The sequence below is a fragment of the Oncorhynchus gorbuscha genome, linkage group LG24, assembly GCF_021184085.1.
Source record: "Oncorhynchus gorbuscha isolate QuinsamMale2020 ecotype Even-year linkage group LG24, OgorEven_v1.0, whole genome shotgun sequence".
Lineage (NCBI taxonomy): Eukaryota > Metazoa > Chordata > Actinopteri > Salmoniformes > Salmonidae > Oncorhynchus > Oncorhynchus gorbuscha.
The window spans coordinates 16,508,965-16,527,775 of record NC_060196.1 but is presented as its reverse complement, the minus strand read 5'-3'; the positions used below and the strand labels follow the sequence as shown (position 1 = coordinate 16,527,775).

The 18,811-nt window shown below is 45.6% G+C and overlaps 1 protein-coding gene across 1 annotated transcript in view; it reads left to right on the top strand.

The window, feature by feature from the left end:
• Nucleotides 1–2,751: 2,751 nt before the first annotated feature.
• Nucleotides 2,752–18,811, top strand: part of LOC124011982 (alpha-1D adrenergic receptor-like) — a 37,648-nt gene continuing 21,588 nt past the window's right edge. The window contains exon 1 of the mRNA XM_046325283.1: nt 2,752–4,213. Within this exon, the coding sequence (XP_046181239.1) occupies nt 3,262–4,213 (952 nt within the window). The 5' untranslated portion in view covers nt 2,752–3,261. The remainder of the gene's footprint in view (nt 4,214–18,811) is intronic.

Genomic DNA, 18,811 nt, shown 5'->3' with positions numbered 1-18,811 from the left:
AAAATAATGTACTTTTCACTCCATGCATTTTCCCGACACCCAAAAGTACTGTTTACATTTTGAATGCTTAACAGGACAGGGAAATTGTCCTATTCATGTCCTATTCATGTCCTAACATCCTTGGTCATCCCTACTGCAAAAAGCAGAACAATGATGGAGGTTGGTTTCACCTAGACCTGTCAATTGCACTACACAGTCACATCACAGACCATGTTAATTAATATCCTCGTTTTAAAGCTGTTTGTCACCGAAGGAGACTAGACTCATTATTCCTTAAAGCACCTCACAGAAAAGGTACACATTTGTCCATATAAGTTCATACATTCATAAGGCAACAAGAAAATTAAACGTCTGTTTGTGTCAGGTGTCCAAAAGTGGAATAATAAACATGGGGGGGGGGGTAGTATGTTGGATTGGATAACAGGCATCATCGAGTCATCTGCTCACAAAAACAGGGGGCTGCACCCAATCAGACGGTGCCCCAACTCTTGGCATTTTGACTATTGATTGCTGGCGTATGGAAAAGGTTGATGAGGTGGCGCGGTTATGAGAGTTATTACTCAGTGAATAGTTACTAAACATACAATTGTCATACGGGGGAGAAGGGGGGGGAATAACCATGCACATTGTAATTTGCACACACAAAATATCACACCCCCTTCTCACCCGTACGACACAACGAATCAGAAAGGAACGGAAAGGGAAATATTTTAGACTTGTTTTGAGGATTAACCCAGAATGTGCAGCCTACCAAGTGATTATTCTGAATCAGGTATTATTAAACCATGACCAGTGGTGATAAAAATTAGATTGCAGGCCTGTGCTCATTCAGCTCCTCCTCTGACATACTTGTCATACGTCCCCATGCAATGTGCATAGAAATATATCATTCAATCCTCTTTTGAAGGTTAGCCTATACTCCTCTGCCAAGCATCCTGCTCTATGCTTTTGTGTGTTTTCTCCATTTAGGTATCTTTTGAAATGCAACCGCAAAGAAGAAGAGGGAGTGCAGATTGAAGCGCAGCATGTGTGTTGCCCCCTTGTGAGTCGGGCTACGACTCTGCATTCTGCCTCGCACCATTTTCCCAGAGCTTGTGTCCCCTCCGCTGCTCTCCCCCTGAGCTCCCTGGTGACTCGTAACGACCAATCGCCCCCTCCGCCCCTCCCTGGGGGACGGCAGCAGCTGCACAGAGTCACTGGGGACTTGGAACTTTACAGCTCGGACCCATGAGGCCATTTTCACTCAAACCAACAGCTCTGGGTTGGGGCCATGACTGACAGTGTTATTGTTGCAGTGGTCATTTCAACTCACTTGTGGTTTTGATTTTTGCTCTGTTTCAAACATCTCTGACAACAAAATTTAAATTAATACAAACACATTTAGCATTATGTACCAGAGTCACAAAATGCACAATTAAGTATCGATTCCATTCTATTATATTGTGTACACTACAAGACCAAAAGAATGTGAACCCCCCCCTTCAAATTAGTGGATTCAAATATTTCAGCCACACCCGTTGCTGACAGGTGTATGAAAAAAGGGGACACAGCCATGCAATCTCCATAGACAAACATTGGCAGTAGAATGGCGCGTACTGAAGAGCTCAATGACTTTCATTGTGGCACCATCATAGGATACTACCTTTCCAACAAGTCAGTTCTTCACATTTCTGCCCTGCTAGAGCTGCTCCGGTCTACTCGAAGTGCTGTTATTGTGAAGTGGAAACGTATAGTGTAGACATTGTCTGTCCCCGGTTGCAACACTCACTACCGAGTTCCAAACTGCCTCTGGAAGCAACATTCAGCCCAAGAACTGTTCGTCGGGAGCTTCATGAAATGGGTTTCCATGGCCGAGCAGCCTAATATCATCATGCGCAATGCCAAGCGTTGGCTGGAGTGGTGTAAAGCTTGCAGCCATTGGCCTCTGGAGCAGTGGAAACGCGTTCTCTGGAGTGATGAATCACGCTTCATCATCTGGCAGTCCAACGGATGAATCTGGGTTTGGCGGATGCCAGGAGAACGCTATCTGCCCCAATGTATACTGCCAACTGTAAAGTTTGATGGAAGAGGAATGGTCTGGGGCTGTTTTTCAGGCTAGGCCTCTTAGTTCCAGTGAAGGGAAATCCTAACGCTACAGCATACAATGACATTCTAGACGATTATGTGCTTCTAACTTTGTGGCAACAGTTTGGGGAAGGCCCTTCCTGTTTCAGCATGACAAAGACCCTGTGCACAAAGCAAGGTCCGTGCAGAAATGGTTTGTTGAGATCAGTGTGAAATAACTTGACTGGCCTGCACAGAGCCCTGACTTCAACCCCATCGAACACCTTTGGGATGAATTGGAATGCCAACTGCGAGCCAGGCCTAATCTCCCAACATCAGTGCCCGACCTCGCTAATGCTCTTGTGCATGAATGGAAGCAAGTCCCCGCAGAAGAGTGGAGGCTGTTATAGCAGCAAAGGGCAGACCAACTCCATATTAATGCAAAGGTTTTTGAATGAGATGTAGTGTATTATATTCTACTGAAGGGTTTAGTTTGCATGTAGTCTGGCTTCGGGTTGTATATGTCAGTGATGTAATACTGAAGTAGTCTAAACATCAACTGAATATTAGGCTATGGGTCAAATCTATACACTATTGGCTACACTGGAATGCCTGTTGAGTGTGTAGATACGGGCGCGACTCCCTCTTGTGGCGTCGCAGTTATTATGCGACGCCTCACTTAATCCACTTGCTAGGGAGGAGCGCAGGGCTCAGATGCTGGGGTCCTAGGCAGGCTGCGACTCTGTGGTTTGGTTTGGACTTCTCACTAAAAGAATGCCGCCAGTGGAATAGAATCGGACCATCCGGTGCTATTGAGCTACAAAAATATATTTACTGATACTTCATTTGAGATTTTGTGACATTTTTGCTACCTCAAAGATCTCCAAGAATATCCTTGGCTGGGGAAGTCTTCAGTTTAAAAAAAGAAGGAATAGTTGATCCTGCATTTTCAGACAGAGGGAATGTGCTGTTATTGCGCACCAGTTGTATTTTGTTTTGGGGGAAAAAATACGCATTTAATAGATGAAACGATCTAGATACCAATGGAGCTTTTCATAAATTGAAGACAATTCACATATGTGAGAAGAATGTTCAATTTCATCTCGTTCTCTTTTAATATGGGAAACAAACAACACTGAACAACAACAAAAACATTACGAATACCACTTTGTTTTGCCTTGGGATCCAACTATAAAGTTTTCTTTATGGAGTTTCAAAATGACATATTCTAATTTGATGAACGAAAGCAATGTCGGAATATATTTTGAAAAAGCTCTCAACGAATCTTTCCTGGATCAAATCTTATTCACAGACAACAGCACCAACTCCACCAGCTGCAAGAACATCACACTGGACCCCCAGGTCATTGCGGTCGGGGTCTTTCTATCCGTGTTCATCTTGGTGGCTATCGTTGGAAACATTTTGGTTATCCTCTCGGTGCTATGCAATAGACACTTACAGACCGTCACGAACTTCTTTATAGTCAACCTGGCCATAGCGGACTTGCTATTGAGCATTATTGTGCTTCCTTTCTCCGCGTCTTTGGAAGTGCTGGGATGCTGGGTGTTCGGCCGGATCTTCTGCAACGTCTGGGCAGCGGTGGATGTTCTCTGCTGCACCGCGTCCATCCTCAGCCTCTGCATCATCTCCATAGACAGGTACATCGGGGTCAAACACTGCCTCAAATACCCCACCATCATGACGGAGAAGAAAGCCGCCGTCATTCTGGTGTTGGTCTGGGTCTCCTCCATGGTCATCTCCATAGGACCGCTGCTGGGATGGAAGGAACCGCCGCCGACCGACGAGAGCGTCTGCAGCATCACCGAAGAACCGGGCTATGCCCTCTTCTCCTCGCTCTTTTCCTTCTACCTCCCGCTTATGGTCATCCTAGTGATGTATTTCAGGGTCTACGTGGTGGCTCGGAGGACTACCAAGAGTTTAGAAGCGGGGGTCAAACGGGAAAGAAATAAGTCGATAGAAGTGGTGCTTAGGATTCACTGTCGGAGCATGCTGGAGGATACTTCCAAGAGTAAAAACCACCCGTTCCGGAGTTCGCTGTCCGTGCGCTTGATGAAGTTCTCCCGGGAGAAGAAGGCTGCCAAAACCCTGGCGATTGTCGTCGGGATGTTCATCCTGTGTTGGCTACCGTTTTTCTTTGTTTTACCACTGGGTAAGTGTTGGATTGATTATCAACATTTAAATTGCTATTTATTGAGGCTACAGTTGAATTGGTTGTGTTTTTTTTAACGTATGTAAAATATGTGTCCCAGAATCTGCAAATATGTGTGCGCGCTCGCGTGTGTAATCAGTAGGATTCCCTGTAATGATTGACGAGTGTTCACTTCAATGCTGCTTGGATGGAGCCGATCCAACGTGTCCATATTACTCAAATACGATTCAATTACTTTGAAGTTATATCTTGTTCACTATGCTTATGTTTACATATTGAAGTACACTATTTAGAACATGAAACGTGAAACAATGATGTTTAAAATTCCTCCAAGTGCATAATTATTATGAGAAGGTTTGCGGGCAGCGTGCAAACTGCCAATACAATACAATCTTTTGATATCTGGAATTGTGAAGTTTGGGGTTTTATTTTTTGCCCCTACTGTAAACGTACAGAGATGACCACTATTGTCTCTGGTAGATCACAATGACGCACAATTACGCACGACATATGCTCTGTAATACTGTACTTAAACCAATCAGGAATAGTTCTAATTGTGGCATCATCAAACATAACTTCAAGTCCGATATTGTATATACATGTGCAATTCATCGATTTATTGTTCGCAGTCCATAGACATAAAATATCATTCAATGGCGTCATCAGTTGTGCTTAAAGCCCTACTGTTTTGTAGCAGTATGTTGAAGAGCAAAAACAAGCCATTGTAATTCTGTCCAGACATAAAAGTACACTCAAGAAAAACAATTTTATTTATCATAGTGATTAAGGAGTCACATTCAAATATATAATATGCTCCACCAACATTAGACAACTATACAGAAAAACTCAAATTGCGTAAAGAAGTCAATGAAATCAATGACGAGAGAATAGTCAGATGAACTGACAGCTGACACAGACATGGTGATGTAGCAGGAAGATGGGCACGTCATGAACCAAGCAAGCGGTTGTGAGGACATGTTGAATCATAATGACTATATAAATGAACATGCACCATTTAAATCAACTAAATTGAAAACATTTCATGTTTTAAGCTGTGAGTAATCAGTTGCACGACCCTTTTCAGTTAAGATTCCCAAATAGTAGTTTCTAGTCGAATGAATGTATGAGTTGAGCAAACGTCATTTTAAATTGACCGAATGTTTGACAAAGTTTTCCCAAGTTGGAGCTTGGTTTGGACCAACTAAATGATTTTTGTTCAGGTAACACTTGAGCGGAAAACTTGGAATAATTCGTTGAAATAACTAGAGTTGTGTTGTTGTTTTTTTACAGTGAATTTATCTACAACAACAGCTCAATAGAAAAAGGAGTCGAAAGGGAGTAGAAGGTGTAAAAATGTAACGCATAGATACACAACACTATATACTACACAGATAATCAAACAGCAATAAAAGCCATGTGTAAGAGTAAGTGTTAGAACCTTTGGCTGATGATGATTTGAGAAACAAACAGGTGACTTGTTCACAGAGCAGCAGACGGTCAATAAAATGCTAACGAATAGAAAGGTGATTTAATGGTGAAATGGGGTCGGGTGTAGAGATGAGGCATAACAGGAGGAAATCAAATGCCACTGATTATGTCAGGTAATAGGTTTTATTAGGAGCATCAATGGGAAAGACTGGGGAATAGCGGAGCCATTTAGGATAACATCCCACTGGGCAAAAACTAGTAGAATCAACATTGTTTCCACGTAATTTCAACCCCACAAAATGATGTGATGACATTGAATCAACATGGGAAACTGATTGGATCAACTTAAAAGCATTTCATATTTTTTTCACCCAAATTCTTACCGAAATCCAATGACATGGTGACATTTTTTGTTGAATTCACGTTAATTGAGAACTGAGTGGCGCAGTGGTATAAAGACACTGCATCTCAATGCAAGGGGTGTCACTACAGTCCCTGGTTCAAATCCAGGCTGTATCACATCTGGCTGTGGTTGGGAGTCCCGTAGGGCTGTGCACAATTGGCCCAGCATCGACTGGGGTAGGCTGTCGTTGTAAATACATATTTGTTCTTTAACTGACTTGCCTAATTAAATAAAGGTTACATCCATTTAAAAAACAATTACATTAAAAAAAATCTTAACTAGATGTTGATCTGGCGTCTCTGCCCAGTGTGATGTCAAGTAAGAAAGACACATTGTACACACCAATGGCAGTCAGTGCCATTTAAGATGAGGGAGGACACACCTTTCTTTTCATGAGCACGGCCTTATTTCTCTTACAGCATATTGGATGGCTGTCATTCACATTCCGTTCACCCAGTTCAATGTAACATTGATAGTTTTAGGTTTCTACATGATACTCAAATTTTCCCTATACCCATCATGAGGTTGCTACAACCTAGCCTAGGAATGAAAGTTTACAACGTAGGTGCACACTGGTCGAGAGAACATTTTAAGGTGACAGAAAGTGACACATGGACAGACAGTGACGCATTCAATACTGCCTTACACACTAGCCTGCATCTAGCTGATCTAGGGTGTAATCATTAGTCCAACAGTTGCAAACAGAGTGTTTCTATTGGACAAATTCAGGAAAGTTTGTCCCTGTTGTTCTGTTTGCTTCTGTTTTAAGAAACATTTTTCAACTGAATTTTGCTAAATGAATACACCCCTGATCACACGTAAACACAGTTCCCTTTCATAGCAGCCACGTTGTATTCCTTCTCGCATCTATGCGCTCTCCTCTTCTTACCTTTTCACTTCGCTTGTGGACTCCAATCCACAACACACCGGCAAAATCTAAGACATTAGAATGCCTATTTACTCTGTTCCATCTGACTGCGCAATCCATTGTCTCATCAGCCCAGCCAGGGAATGTATGAATTTGATCTCCACTATAAAAAGCATCTAGACATTATCTCACATATCTTTTAGACTAACAATTAGTTTTCAACGTCGGAAATTTGTATGAACCTTGTTGTCTGTCTATGACATTTGCAACACTGTTTCAATATTCAAATTCGATCTCCAGCTGCCCCATAGTAAGGAACGTGTCGGGAGTCGGGACGAGACAGACAGGCAGGCAGCATTTCTCAGCCAGTGAAAATCATGAATCAGCCAGCATCATTTTTATGGATGTACAGTGCATTCGGAAAGTATTCAGACCACACTTTTCCCACATTTTGTAATGCTACAGCCTTATTTTAAAATGGATTAAATAGTTGTTCCCCCTCATCAATCTACACACAATACCCCATAATGACATAGCAAAAACAGGTTTTTAAACATTTTTGCAAATGTATCCCCCCAAAAAACAAATATTACATTTACATAAGTATTCAGACCCTTAAGTCGGCACTTTGTTAAAGCACCTTTGGCAGCGATTACAGCCTCAAGTCTTCTTCGGTAGGATGCTACAAGCGTGGCACACCTGTATTTGGGGAGTTTCTCCCATTCTTCTCTGCAGAGCCTCTCAAAATCTGTCAGGTTGGGTGGGGAGCGTCGCTGCCCAGCTATTTTCAAGTCTTTCCGGAGATGTTCGATCTGGTTTAAGTCCAGGTTCTGGCTGGGCCACTCAATGACATTGAGAGTCTTTTCCCCACGTTGTCTTGGCTGCGTGCTTAGGGTTGTTGTCCTGTTGGAAAGTAAACCACCCCAGTCTGAGGTCCTGAGCGCTCTGGAGCAAGTTTTCATCAAGGATCTCTTGATACTTTTCTCTATTCATCGTTCCCTCGATCCTGACTAGTCTCCCAGTCCCTGCCGCTGAAAAACCTCCCTGCAGCATGATGATGCCAAGTTTCCTCCAAGTGCATAATTATTATGAGAAGGTTGCCGGCAGCGTGCAAACTGCCAATACAAAACACAATTTTTATATCTGGAATTTTGAGGTTTTTATTTAAATGTTTTTCCCTTACAGTAAATGTACGGAGATGACCACTATTGTCTCTGGAAGATAAACGTAGCAGACTGAGCAAATTCACAATTACTCACAATTACACAAGACATATGCTAAACCTGTAAGTTAGCCATAGTTAGCTTGCTAGCAAGCAAGGGATAAGAACGCTGCCAGCCGGTATGGAAGTGGAACATTTAGAACGAACGACTGGGTCTCGCGTCCATAGACACAACAAAAAGACGAAACAACTGGGTTGTGTCTCTGGCAACCGAACCGATAGAACGTACGACCAACCGGCTTGGGTAGCAACCTTAGATTTGTGTCGGGACTATATCTTTTGGAAGGATGAAATAGTATGAATAAATTCATTAAAATAACGTTTTAAAGAAAAATATGTCAATCATTAATTGAATATGTTGGTAACTTGTTGTATAAAAGTGATAATGCCCTTGAAGCCAGTTGTTGGATCTCGACTTTGTCTCGGGTCTAACACCGTTCCAATATATCTTCCAAACACTGGCTTCTCGGGCATTATCACTTAAATGAACCAAAGTAAAGTCATAGTAAACATAGTTATTAGAACTAACGCGTTTGTAAACCCGCTACAATCCTGCAGTAACGTTACAGTGTATCGTCAGTCAGCAGTTCAGCACTTAATGCCCCGGAGGCATTATATTAGTAAAACCAAGCTTACTTTGACTTTGAAGAGTTCCAGTGTAACCAGATAGCTAATACAGCATCCCTCTGTTTGAGCAGGGTGTTTGAGTAGGTTAAACTAGCTAACTGCATTAGCTTGCAAAGTAATTGAAATTGAAAATGAAAAATAAATAGAAAAGATTAAATGTAATGTATGTGTTCGAAACTGGTCAACTATTGTGTTTCTCTCTCTTTGAGTCAACTACTCACCACATGTTATGCACTGCAGTGCTAGCTAGCAGTAGCTTATTCTTTCAGTACAAGATTCAAATCAAATCTTATTAGTCACATGCGCCGCATACAAAAGGTTCAGACCTTAAAGTGAAATGCTTACTTACAAGCCCCTAACCGACAGGGCAGTTAAAAAATATGGATACGAATAAGAGATAAAGGTAACAAGTAATTAAAGAGCAGCAGTAAAAAATAACAATAAATACAGGGGGGTGACGGTACAGATGCGATGTGCGGGGGCACAGGTTAGTTGAGGTAGTATGTACATGTAGGTAGAGTTAAGTAAAGTGACTATGCATAGATGACAACAGAGCGGGGCAGTGTGAGGGGGGGGGGGGCAATGCCATTTGACTAGTGGTACAGAAGTCTTATGGCTTGGGGGTAGAAGCTGTTAGAAGCCTCTTGGACCTAGACCTGGCGCTACGTTACCGCTTGCCGTGTGGTAGCAGAGAGGATGGCAGGAAGCTTGGCCCCAGTGATATACTGGGCTGTTCCCACTACCCTCTGTAGTGCCTTACGGTCGGAGGCCGAGCAGTTTTCCATACCAGGCAGTGATGCAACCAGTCAGGATGCTCTCGATGGTGCAGTTGTAGAAACCTTTTGAGGATCTGAGGACCCATGCCAAATCTTTTCCGTATCCTGAGGGGGAATAGGTTTTGTCGTTCCCGCTTCACGACTGTCATGGTGTGCTTGGACCATGTTAGTTTGTTGGTGATGTGGACAACAAGGATCTTGAAGCTCTCAACCTGCTCCCTTGCAGCCCCGTCGATGAGAATGGGGGCGTGCTCGGTTATCTTTCTCCTGTAGTCCACAATCAACTCCTTTGTCTTGATCATGCTGAGAGAGAGGTTGTTGTCCTGGCTCCACACGGCCATGTCTCTGACCTCCTCCCTATAGGCTGTCTCGTCGTTGTCGATGATCAGGCCTACCACTGTTGTGTAAACAGCAAACTTAATGACGGTGTTCGAGTTGTGCCTGGTCGTGCAGTCATGAGTGAACAGGGAGTACAGGAGGGGACTGGGCACGCACCCCTGAGGGGCCCACATGTTGAGGATCAGCATGGCGGATGTGTTGTTACCTACCCTTACCAACTGGGGGCGGCCCGTCAGGAAGTCCAGGATCCAGTTGCAGAGTGAGGTGTTTAGTCCCAGGGTCCTCGTCTTATTGATGAGCTTTGAGGGCACTATGATGTTGAACGCTGAGCTGTAGTCAATGAATAGCATTCTCACATCGGTGTTCCTTTTGTCAGGGTGGGAAAGGGCAGTGTAGAGTGCAATACAATAGAGACTGCATCATCTGTGGATCTGTTGGGGCTGTATGCAGATTGTAGTGGGTCTAGGATTTCTGGGATAATGGTGTTGATGTGAACCATGACCAGCCTTTCAAAGCACTTCATGGCTACAGACGTGAGTGCTATGGGTCGGTAGTCATTTAGGGCGGTTACCTTAGTGTTCTTGGGCACAGGCACTACAGTGGTCTGCTTAAAACATGTTGGTATTACAGACTCGGATAGGGAGAGCTTGAAAATATCAGTGAAGACACTTGCTAGTTGGTCAGTAAACGTAAGTAATCCGTCAGTAAACGTTCTGGTAATCCGTTTGGACCTGCGGCCTTGTCTAAAGATCTTACTCTCATCGGCTGCGGAGAGCGTGATCACACAGTCCTCCAGCTGGTGCTTTCATGCATGTTTCAGTGTTATTTGCCTCGAAGTGAGGATAGAAGTAGTTTAGCTCGTCTGGTAGGCTCGTGTCACTCCGACGAGCGTCAGAGCCGGTGTAGTACGACTCGATCTTAGTTCTGTATTGATGCTTTGCCTATTTGATGGTTCGTCGGAGGGCATAGCAGGATTTCTTTTAAGCTTCCGGGTTAGATTCCCGCCCTTGAAAGCGGCAGCTCTGGCCTTTATCTCATTCATTCTCTGATCCTTTGATTGGGTGGAAAACATGTCAGTTCATGCTGCAAGAGCTATAGGTTGGAGGATGTCCTCCGGAAGTTGTCATAATTACTGTGTAAGTCTATGGAAGGGGGTGAGAACCATGAGCCTCCTAGGTTTTGAATTTAAGTCAATATACCCAGAAGAGGACAGAAGCTAGCTGTCCTCCGGGTACACCATGGTGCTACCGTACTACTGAGTGCAGTTGAGGCTACTGTAGACCTTCATTGCAAAGCAGTGTATTTTCATCAATTATTTGATGTGAATATATTTCGTATAGTTTAACCTAAAAAACAAAACTTTAAAAATGTTTTAACATTTTCATTTTTATGAAATTCACTGAGTAGCATGGTCCTCCTCGGAGGCGGAGCCTCCACTGACACACACACACACCACACACACACACACTCTATACATCATCCTTTCTCATCCATTGTTTACAGTATGTATCAGGAAAATGATTCCAAGCACTTCATTAGAAAACCAGTTCCACCCAGCGCTCAATTTTTTGCCCTCAGTTCTAAACTCTTAACAACAGAACAATAGAACAAATTGTTATGCAGGTGAATGAGGACCCAACAGCGACTTGGCGAAAACAGAGTTTTTAATCCAGTAAGAAACTTTACAAAACAAAAAGCATAATACTACTCGTAAAGACGAGAACAGACTGGAGACTTGATCGAGAACTGCAGGTTGCCTCGGGAAGGCACTTGAACCTAGCAGACTCAGACACCTGCTCACCACGCAGCATCTGAGGGAAACACGACACGACAGGGCAAAACATAGACACAGCACGGTGAATTATAGATGAGGATCCGACAGGGCAGGTACGGAAAACAAGGAGAGAAATAGGGACTCTAATCAGGGAAAAGGATCGGGAACAGGTGTGGGAAGACTAAATGATGATTAGGGGAATAGGAACAGCTGGGAGCAGGAACGGAACGATAGAGAGAAGAGAGAGCGAGAGAGTGAGAGAGGGAGGGGAGAGAGGGATAAAAAGAGGGAAAGAACCTAATAAGACCAGCAGAGGGAAACGAATAGAAGGGGAAGCACAGGGACAAGACATGATAATTAATGACAAAACATGACAGTACCCCCCACTCACCGAGCGCCTCCTGGCGCACTCGAGGAGGAATCCTGGCGGCAACGGAGGAAATCATCAATGAGTGAACGGTCCAGCACGTCCCGAGACGGAACCCAACTCCTCTCCTCAGGACCGTAACCCTCCCAATCCACTAAGTATTGGTGACCCCGTCCCCGAGAACGCATGTCCATGATCTTATGTACCTTGTAAATAGGTGCGCTCTCGACAAGGACGGGAGGGGGAGGGAAGACGAACGGGGTGCGAAGAAAGGGCTTGACACAGGAGACATGGAAGACAGGATGGACGCGACGAAGATGTCGCGGAAGAAGCAGTCGCACAGCGACAGGATTGACGACCTGGGAGACACGGAACGGACCAATGAACCGCGGAGTCAACTTACGAGAAGCTGTCGTAAGAGGAAGGTTGCGAGTGGAAAGCCACACTCTCTGGCCGCAACAATACCTTGGACTCTTAATCCTGCGTTTATTGGCGGCTCTCACAGTCTGTGCCCTGTAGCAGCAAAGTGCAGACCTCACCCTCCTCCAGGTGCGCTCACAACGTTGGACAAACGCTTGAGCGGAGGGAACGCTGGACTCGGCAAGCTGGGATGAGAACAGAGGAGGCTGGTAACCCAGACTACTCTGAAACGGAGATAACCCGGTAGCAGACGAAGGAAGCGAGTTGTGAGCGTATTCTGCCCAGGGGAGCTGTTCTGCCCAAGACGCAGGGTTTCTGAAAGAAAGGCTGCGTAGTATGCGACCAATCGTCTGATTGGCCCTCTCTGCTTGACCGTTAGACTGGGGATGAAACCCGGAAGAGAGACTGACGGACGCACCAATCAAACGACAGAACTCCCTCCAAAACTGTGACGTGAATTGCGGGCCTCTGTCTGAAACGGCGTCTAACGGGAGGCCATGAATTCTGAACACATTCTCGATAATGATTTGTGCCGTCTCCTTAGCGGAAGGAAGTTTAGCGAGGGGAATGAAATGTGCCGCCTTAGAGAACCTATCGACAACCGTAAGAATCACAGTCTTCCCCGCAGACAAAGGCAGACCGGTAATGAAGTCTAGGGCGATGTGAGACCATGGTCGAGAAGGAATGGGGAGCGGTCTGAGACGACCGGCAGGAGGAGAGTTACCCGACTTAGTCTGCGCGCAGTCCGAACAAGCAGCCACGAAACGGCGCGTGTCACGCTCCTGAGTCGGCCACCAAAAGCGCTGGCGAATAGACGCAAGAGTGCCTCGAACACCGGGATGACCAGCTAACTTGGCAGAGTGAGCCCACTGAAGAACAGCCAGACGAGTGGAAACAGGAACGAAAAGGAGGTTACTAGGACAAGCGCGCGGCGACGCAGTGTGCGTGAGTGCTTGCTTAACCTGTCTTTCAATTCCCCAGACTGTCAACCCGACAACACGCCCATAAGGAAGAATCCCCTCGGGATCAGTAGAAGCCACAGAAGAACTAAACAGACGGGATAAGGCATCAGGCTTGGTGTTCTTGCTACCCGGACGGTAAGAAATCACAAACTCGAAACGAGCGAAAAACAACGCCCAACGAGCTTGACGGGCATTAAGTCGTTTGGCAGAACGGATGTACTCAAGGTTCTTATGGTCTGTCCAAACGACAAAAGGAACGGTCGCCCCCTCCAACCACTGTCGCCATTCGCCTAGGGCTAAGCGGATGGCGAGCAGTTCACGGTTATCCACATCATAGTTGCGCTCAGATGGCGACAGGCGATGAGAAAAATAAGCGCAAGGATGAACCTTATCGTCAGACTGGAAGCGCTGGGATAGAATGGCTCCCACGCCTACCTCTGAAGCGTCAACCTCGACAATGAATTGTCTAGTGACGTCAGGAGTAACGAGGATAGGAGCGGACGTAAAACGTTCTTTTAGAAGATCAAAAGCTCCCTGGGCGGAACCGGACCACTTAAAACACGTCTTGACAGAAGTAAGAGCTGTGAGAGGGGCAGCAACTTGACCGAAATTACGAATGAAACGCCGATAGAAATTAGCGAAACCTAAAAAGCGCTGCAACTCGACACGTGACCTTGGAACGGGCCAATCACTGACAGCTTGGACCTTAGCGGAATCCATCTGAATGCCTTCAGCGGAAATAACGGAACCGAGAAAAGTAACGGAGGAGACATGAAAGAGCACTTCTCAGCCTTTACGTAGAGACAATTCTCTAAAAGGCGCTGTAGAACACGTCGAACGTGCTGAACATGAATCTCGAGTGACGGTGAAAAAATCAGGATATCGTCAAGATAGACAAAAACAAAGATGTTCAGCATGTCTCTCAGAACATCATTAACTAATGCCTGAAAAACAGCTGGCGCATTGGCGAGACCAAACGGCAGAACCCGGTACTCAAAATGCCCTAACGGAGTGTTAAACGCCGTTTTCCACTCGTCCCCCTCTCTGATGCGCACGAGATGGTAAGCGTTACGAAGGTCCAACTTAGTAAAGCACCTGGCTCCCTGCAGAATCTCGAAGGCTGATGACATAAGGGGAAGCGGATAACGATTCTTAACCGTTATGTCATTCAGCCCTCGATAATCCACGCAGGGGCGCAGAGTACCGTCCTTCTTCTTAACAAAAAGAACCCCGCCCCGGCCGGAGAGGAAGAAGGCACTATGGTACCGGCGTCAAGAGACACAGATAAATAATCCTCGAGAGCCTTACGTTCGGGAGCCGACAGAGAGTATAGTCTACCCCGAGGAGGAGTGGTCCCCGGAAGGAGATCAATACTACAATCATACGACCGGTGAGGAGGAAGGGAGTTGGCTCGGGACCGACTGAAGACCGTGCGCAGATCATGATATTCCTCCGGCACTCCTGTCAAATCGCCAGGTTCCTCCTGAGAAGTGGGGACAGAAGAAATGGGAGGGATGGCAGACATTAAGCACTTCACATGACAAGATACGTTCCAGGATAGGATAGAATTACAAGACCAATTAATAGAAGGATTATGACATACTAGCCAGGGATGACCCAAAACAACAGGTGTGAAAGGTGAACGAAAAATCAAAAAATAAATAGTCTCACTGTGGTTACCAGATACTGTGAGAGTTAAAGGTAGTGTCTCAAATCTGATACTGGGAAGATGACTACCATCTAAGGCAAACATGGGCGTAGGCTTGTCTAACTGTCTGAAAGGAATGTTATGTTTCCGAACCCATGCTTCGTCCATGAAACAACCCTCAGCCCCAGAGTCAATCAAGGCACTGCATGTAGCACCCGAACCGGTCCAGCGTAGATGGAACGACATAGTAGTACAGGATCTAGATGAAGAGACCTGAGTAGTAGCGCTCACCAGTAGCCCTCCGCTTACTGATGGGCTCTGGCCTCTTACTGGACATGAATTAACAAAATGTCCATCAAATCCGCAATAGAGGCACAGGCGGTTGGTGATCCTCCGTTCCCTCTCCTTAGTCGAGATGCGAATCCCTCCCAGCTGCATGGGCTCAGTCTCAGAGCCAGAGGAGGGAGATGGTTGCGATGCGGAGCAGGGAAACACCGTTGATGCGAGCTCTCTTCCACGAGCCTGGTGACGAAGATCTACCCGTCGTTCTATGCGGATGGCGAGAGCAATCAAAGAGTCCACACTGGAGGGAACCTCCCGAGAGAGAATCTCATCTTTGACCACTGTGTGGAGTCCCTCCAGAAAACGAGCGAGCAGCGCCGGCTCGTTCCAGTCACTAGAGGCAGCAAGAGTACGAAACTCTATAGAGTAATCCGTTATGGATCGATCACCTTGGCATAGGGAAGCCAGGGCCCTAGAAGCCTCCCCACCAAAAACTGAACGGTCAAAAACCCGAATCATCTCCTCTTTAAAGTTCTGGTAATTGTTAGAACAATCAGCCCTTGCCTCCCAGATAGCTGTGCCCCACTCTCGAGCCCGGCCAGTAAGGAGTGAAATGACGTAAGCAACCCGAGCTCTCTCTCTAGAGTATGTGTTGGGTTGGAGAGAGAACACAATCTCACACTGGGTGAGAAAGGAGCGGCACTCAGTGGGCTGCCCGGAGTAGCAAGGTGGGTTATTAACCCTAGGTTCTGGAGGCTCGGCAGGCCAGGAAGTAACAGGTGGCACGAGACGAAGACTCTGGAACTGTCCAGAGAGGTCGGAAACCTGAGCGGCCAGGTTCTCCACGGCATGGCGAGCAGCAGACAATTCCTGCTCGTGTCTGCCGAGCATGGCTCCTTGGATCTCGACGGCAGTGTTACGAGCGTCTGTAGTCGCTGGGTCCATTCCTTGGTCGGATCCTTCTGTTATGCAGGTGAATGAGGACCCAACAGCGACTTGGCGAAAACAGAGTTTTTAATCCAGTAAGAAACTTTACAAAACAAAAAGCATAATACTACTCGTAAAGACGAGAACAGACTGGAGACTTGATCGAGAACTGCAGGTTGCCTCGGGAAGGCACTTGAACCTAGCAGACTCAGACACCTGCTCACCACGCAGCATCTGAGGGAAACACGACACGACAGGGCAAAACATAGACACAGCACGGTGAATTATAGATGAGGATCCGACAGGGCAGGTACGGAAAACAAGGAGAGAAATAGGGACTCTAATCAGGGAAAAGGATCGGGAACAGGTGTGGGAAGACTAAATGATGATTAGGGGAATAGGAACAGCTGGGAGCAGGAACGGAACGATAGAGAGAAGAGAGAGCGAGAGAGTGAGAGAGGGAGGGGGAGAGAGAGGGATAAAAAGAGGGAACGAACCTAATAAGACCAGCAGAGGGAAACGAATAGAAGGGGAAGCACAGGGACAAGACATGATAATTAATGACAAAACATGACACAAATGGACTGTGCCCCCAAGACCAACAAAATGTTTTAGAGATGGGCAATTCTAATAGCAATATTCTGGCAAGCATTGCTTTTGGAACAATGGGGGAGTTTAGTCAGGCACCATATAGTTTAGAGAGGGAGGCATCTTTTAGAGGACAGCTACTAACTTTGCAATAGGGCTTTCTTTTAATGGGAAATCCTTTTCGCACCACAGGTGTTAGGTTTAACCAGAAAAGTGTGTTTAAAACCATTGGGGATTTCCGTGTCAATGGACCATTGTTTGTAACATTCTTCTCATATAGAGCAAGCCACCACAGCCTTGTTTTGTGTAAGCCTACACATAACATGCTATGCCTACTAATCAACATGATTTCCTTAGATTTAATTTCATCCAATCCCCCGGAATGTTATTGTGCATACTTTGCTGTTGGTTGGCTGATAGCATCTGTTGGCTCAGACCCAACCAGCACGCTCTGCTACTTGTGCCAGGCTAGCTGTGCCTCCCAGCACCAGCCTTTCAACCTCCCAGCTTCTCAGTCCTCCAGCCCTCCAACTTCCAGTCCCTCAGTCCCCAGCTCCCCAACCCTGATTCAATTACATTTAAGTTACAGATCTCTTTCACTGTGCTTATGTTTACGTATTCCAAGAGCACTATTTAGACAGTGAAATATTAAGAGAGATGGGTAACTCTAATTGTGGTATTCAGGCCGCTGACTCCAGGAACTTAACGGTCCACTGCCATTAGGACAGCTGTAATTGAACTTCATTAGAGTGGGGGGGGGTTTGCCTCCCCCCCTCTTCCTCACACGCCCAACAGCCAGGATGGGGGGAAGAAAAAGGATGGGGGGGAAGGGAGGAGGTAAAGATGGCACCATTCCACACGTACAATAATACCCCTCTCGTTTTTTTGTTCTCTCCCCCCTTCTCTCTCAAAACATGCCTCTCCTCTCTGCCTTTCCTCTCCATGTCTCGGAGCTATCCTTTGCATGCAATGGCTTGGTAGACTGAAGTGAGAAACATGGCTTGGTAACCTCTTGATAGTGCACAGAGCGAGGAAGGCAGCGACCAAGACAGGGCGCAACAATAAATCCACAATAAGCAACCACTGAAGGCATTGTCGTTATCTTAGGCTAAAGAAATGTGACACTGATGATGCTCATAACTACGTTTCTGTGGCTCCAGTCCACATGACACATCTATTTGTGTTGGAACACAAGCTTCAGAATTTGTCTGAACACACAAACGCACACAAACACGCACACAAACATGCACACAAACACAAACACATATGCACACGCATATACACACACACACACACACACACACACCCTTAGTTACCAAAGTCTTTCAAATGTCATCACCTCACCACTCAAATGTTGAGTGACCCTCGAATTCTCGGAATAGAGAGCAGTTCAAAAGAGATCACGTTTTACACTTCATCCACGAGCCTTATCGCTGTAGGAATGTCAGTGTTAATGTGGTGGAGAAACTGAGACAGACTGACAGCAAGAGAAAAATAATGGAATACAGTCAGCCCAACATTTGACTTCTTCCTATAAACCAAATGTCAGTGCTGTCCATAGGTCTAATCTAAAACGGAGAAAATATCAACTTTGGGGCCGTGTGCTGTTAAAGTCGAGGAACAAAACAAACAAGACATTTTGAGGCCAAATGTCTCTACCTTAAGGAGATAAACTAGTGATATACTGTATTCAGTATCCAATGTGTACAGTAATGTGACAGAAACCTTGATAAAGGATACACATTACAAACATTAGTATTACAACTCTAACCATATTCTGTAGATATCCAAACTCAATACTTTTACAAACTGAACAGACACGTTGTACGTAATCTGCAACTGTAGCTACGTATCGGTTCTGATTGTTACAAAGGCATCTGATGATGGCCTCAACACCACTATCAAAATGTTATTGAGGACACTGATGTTGTAAGGAAGGAGGCCTTTGACTCCAAGCAAAACGAGAC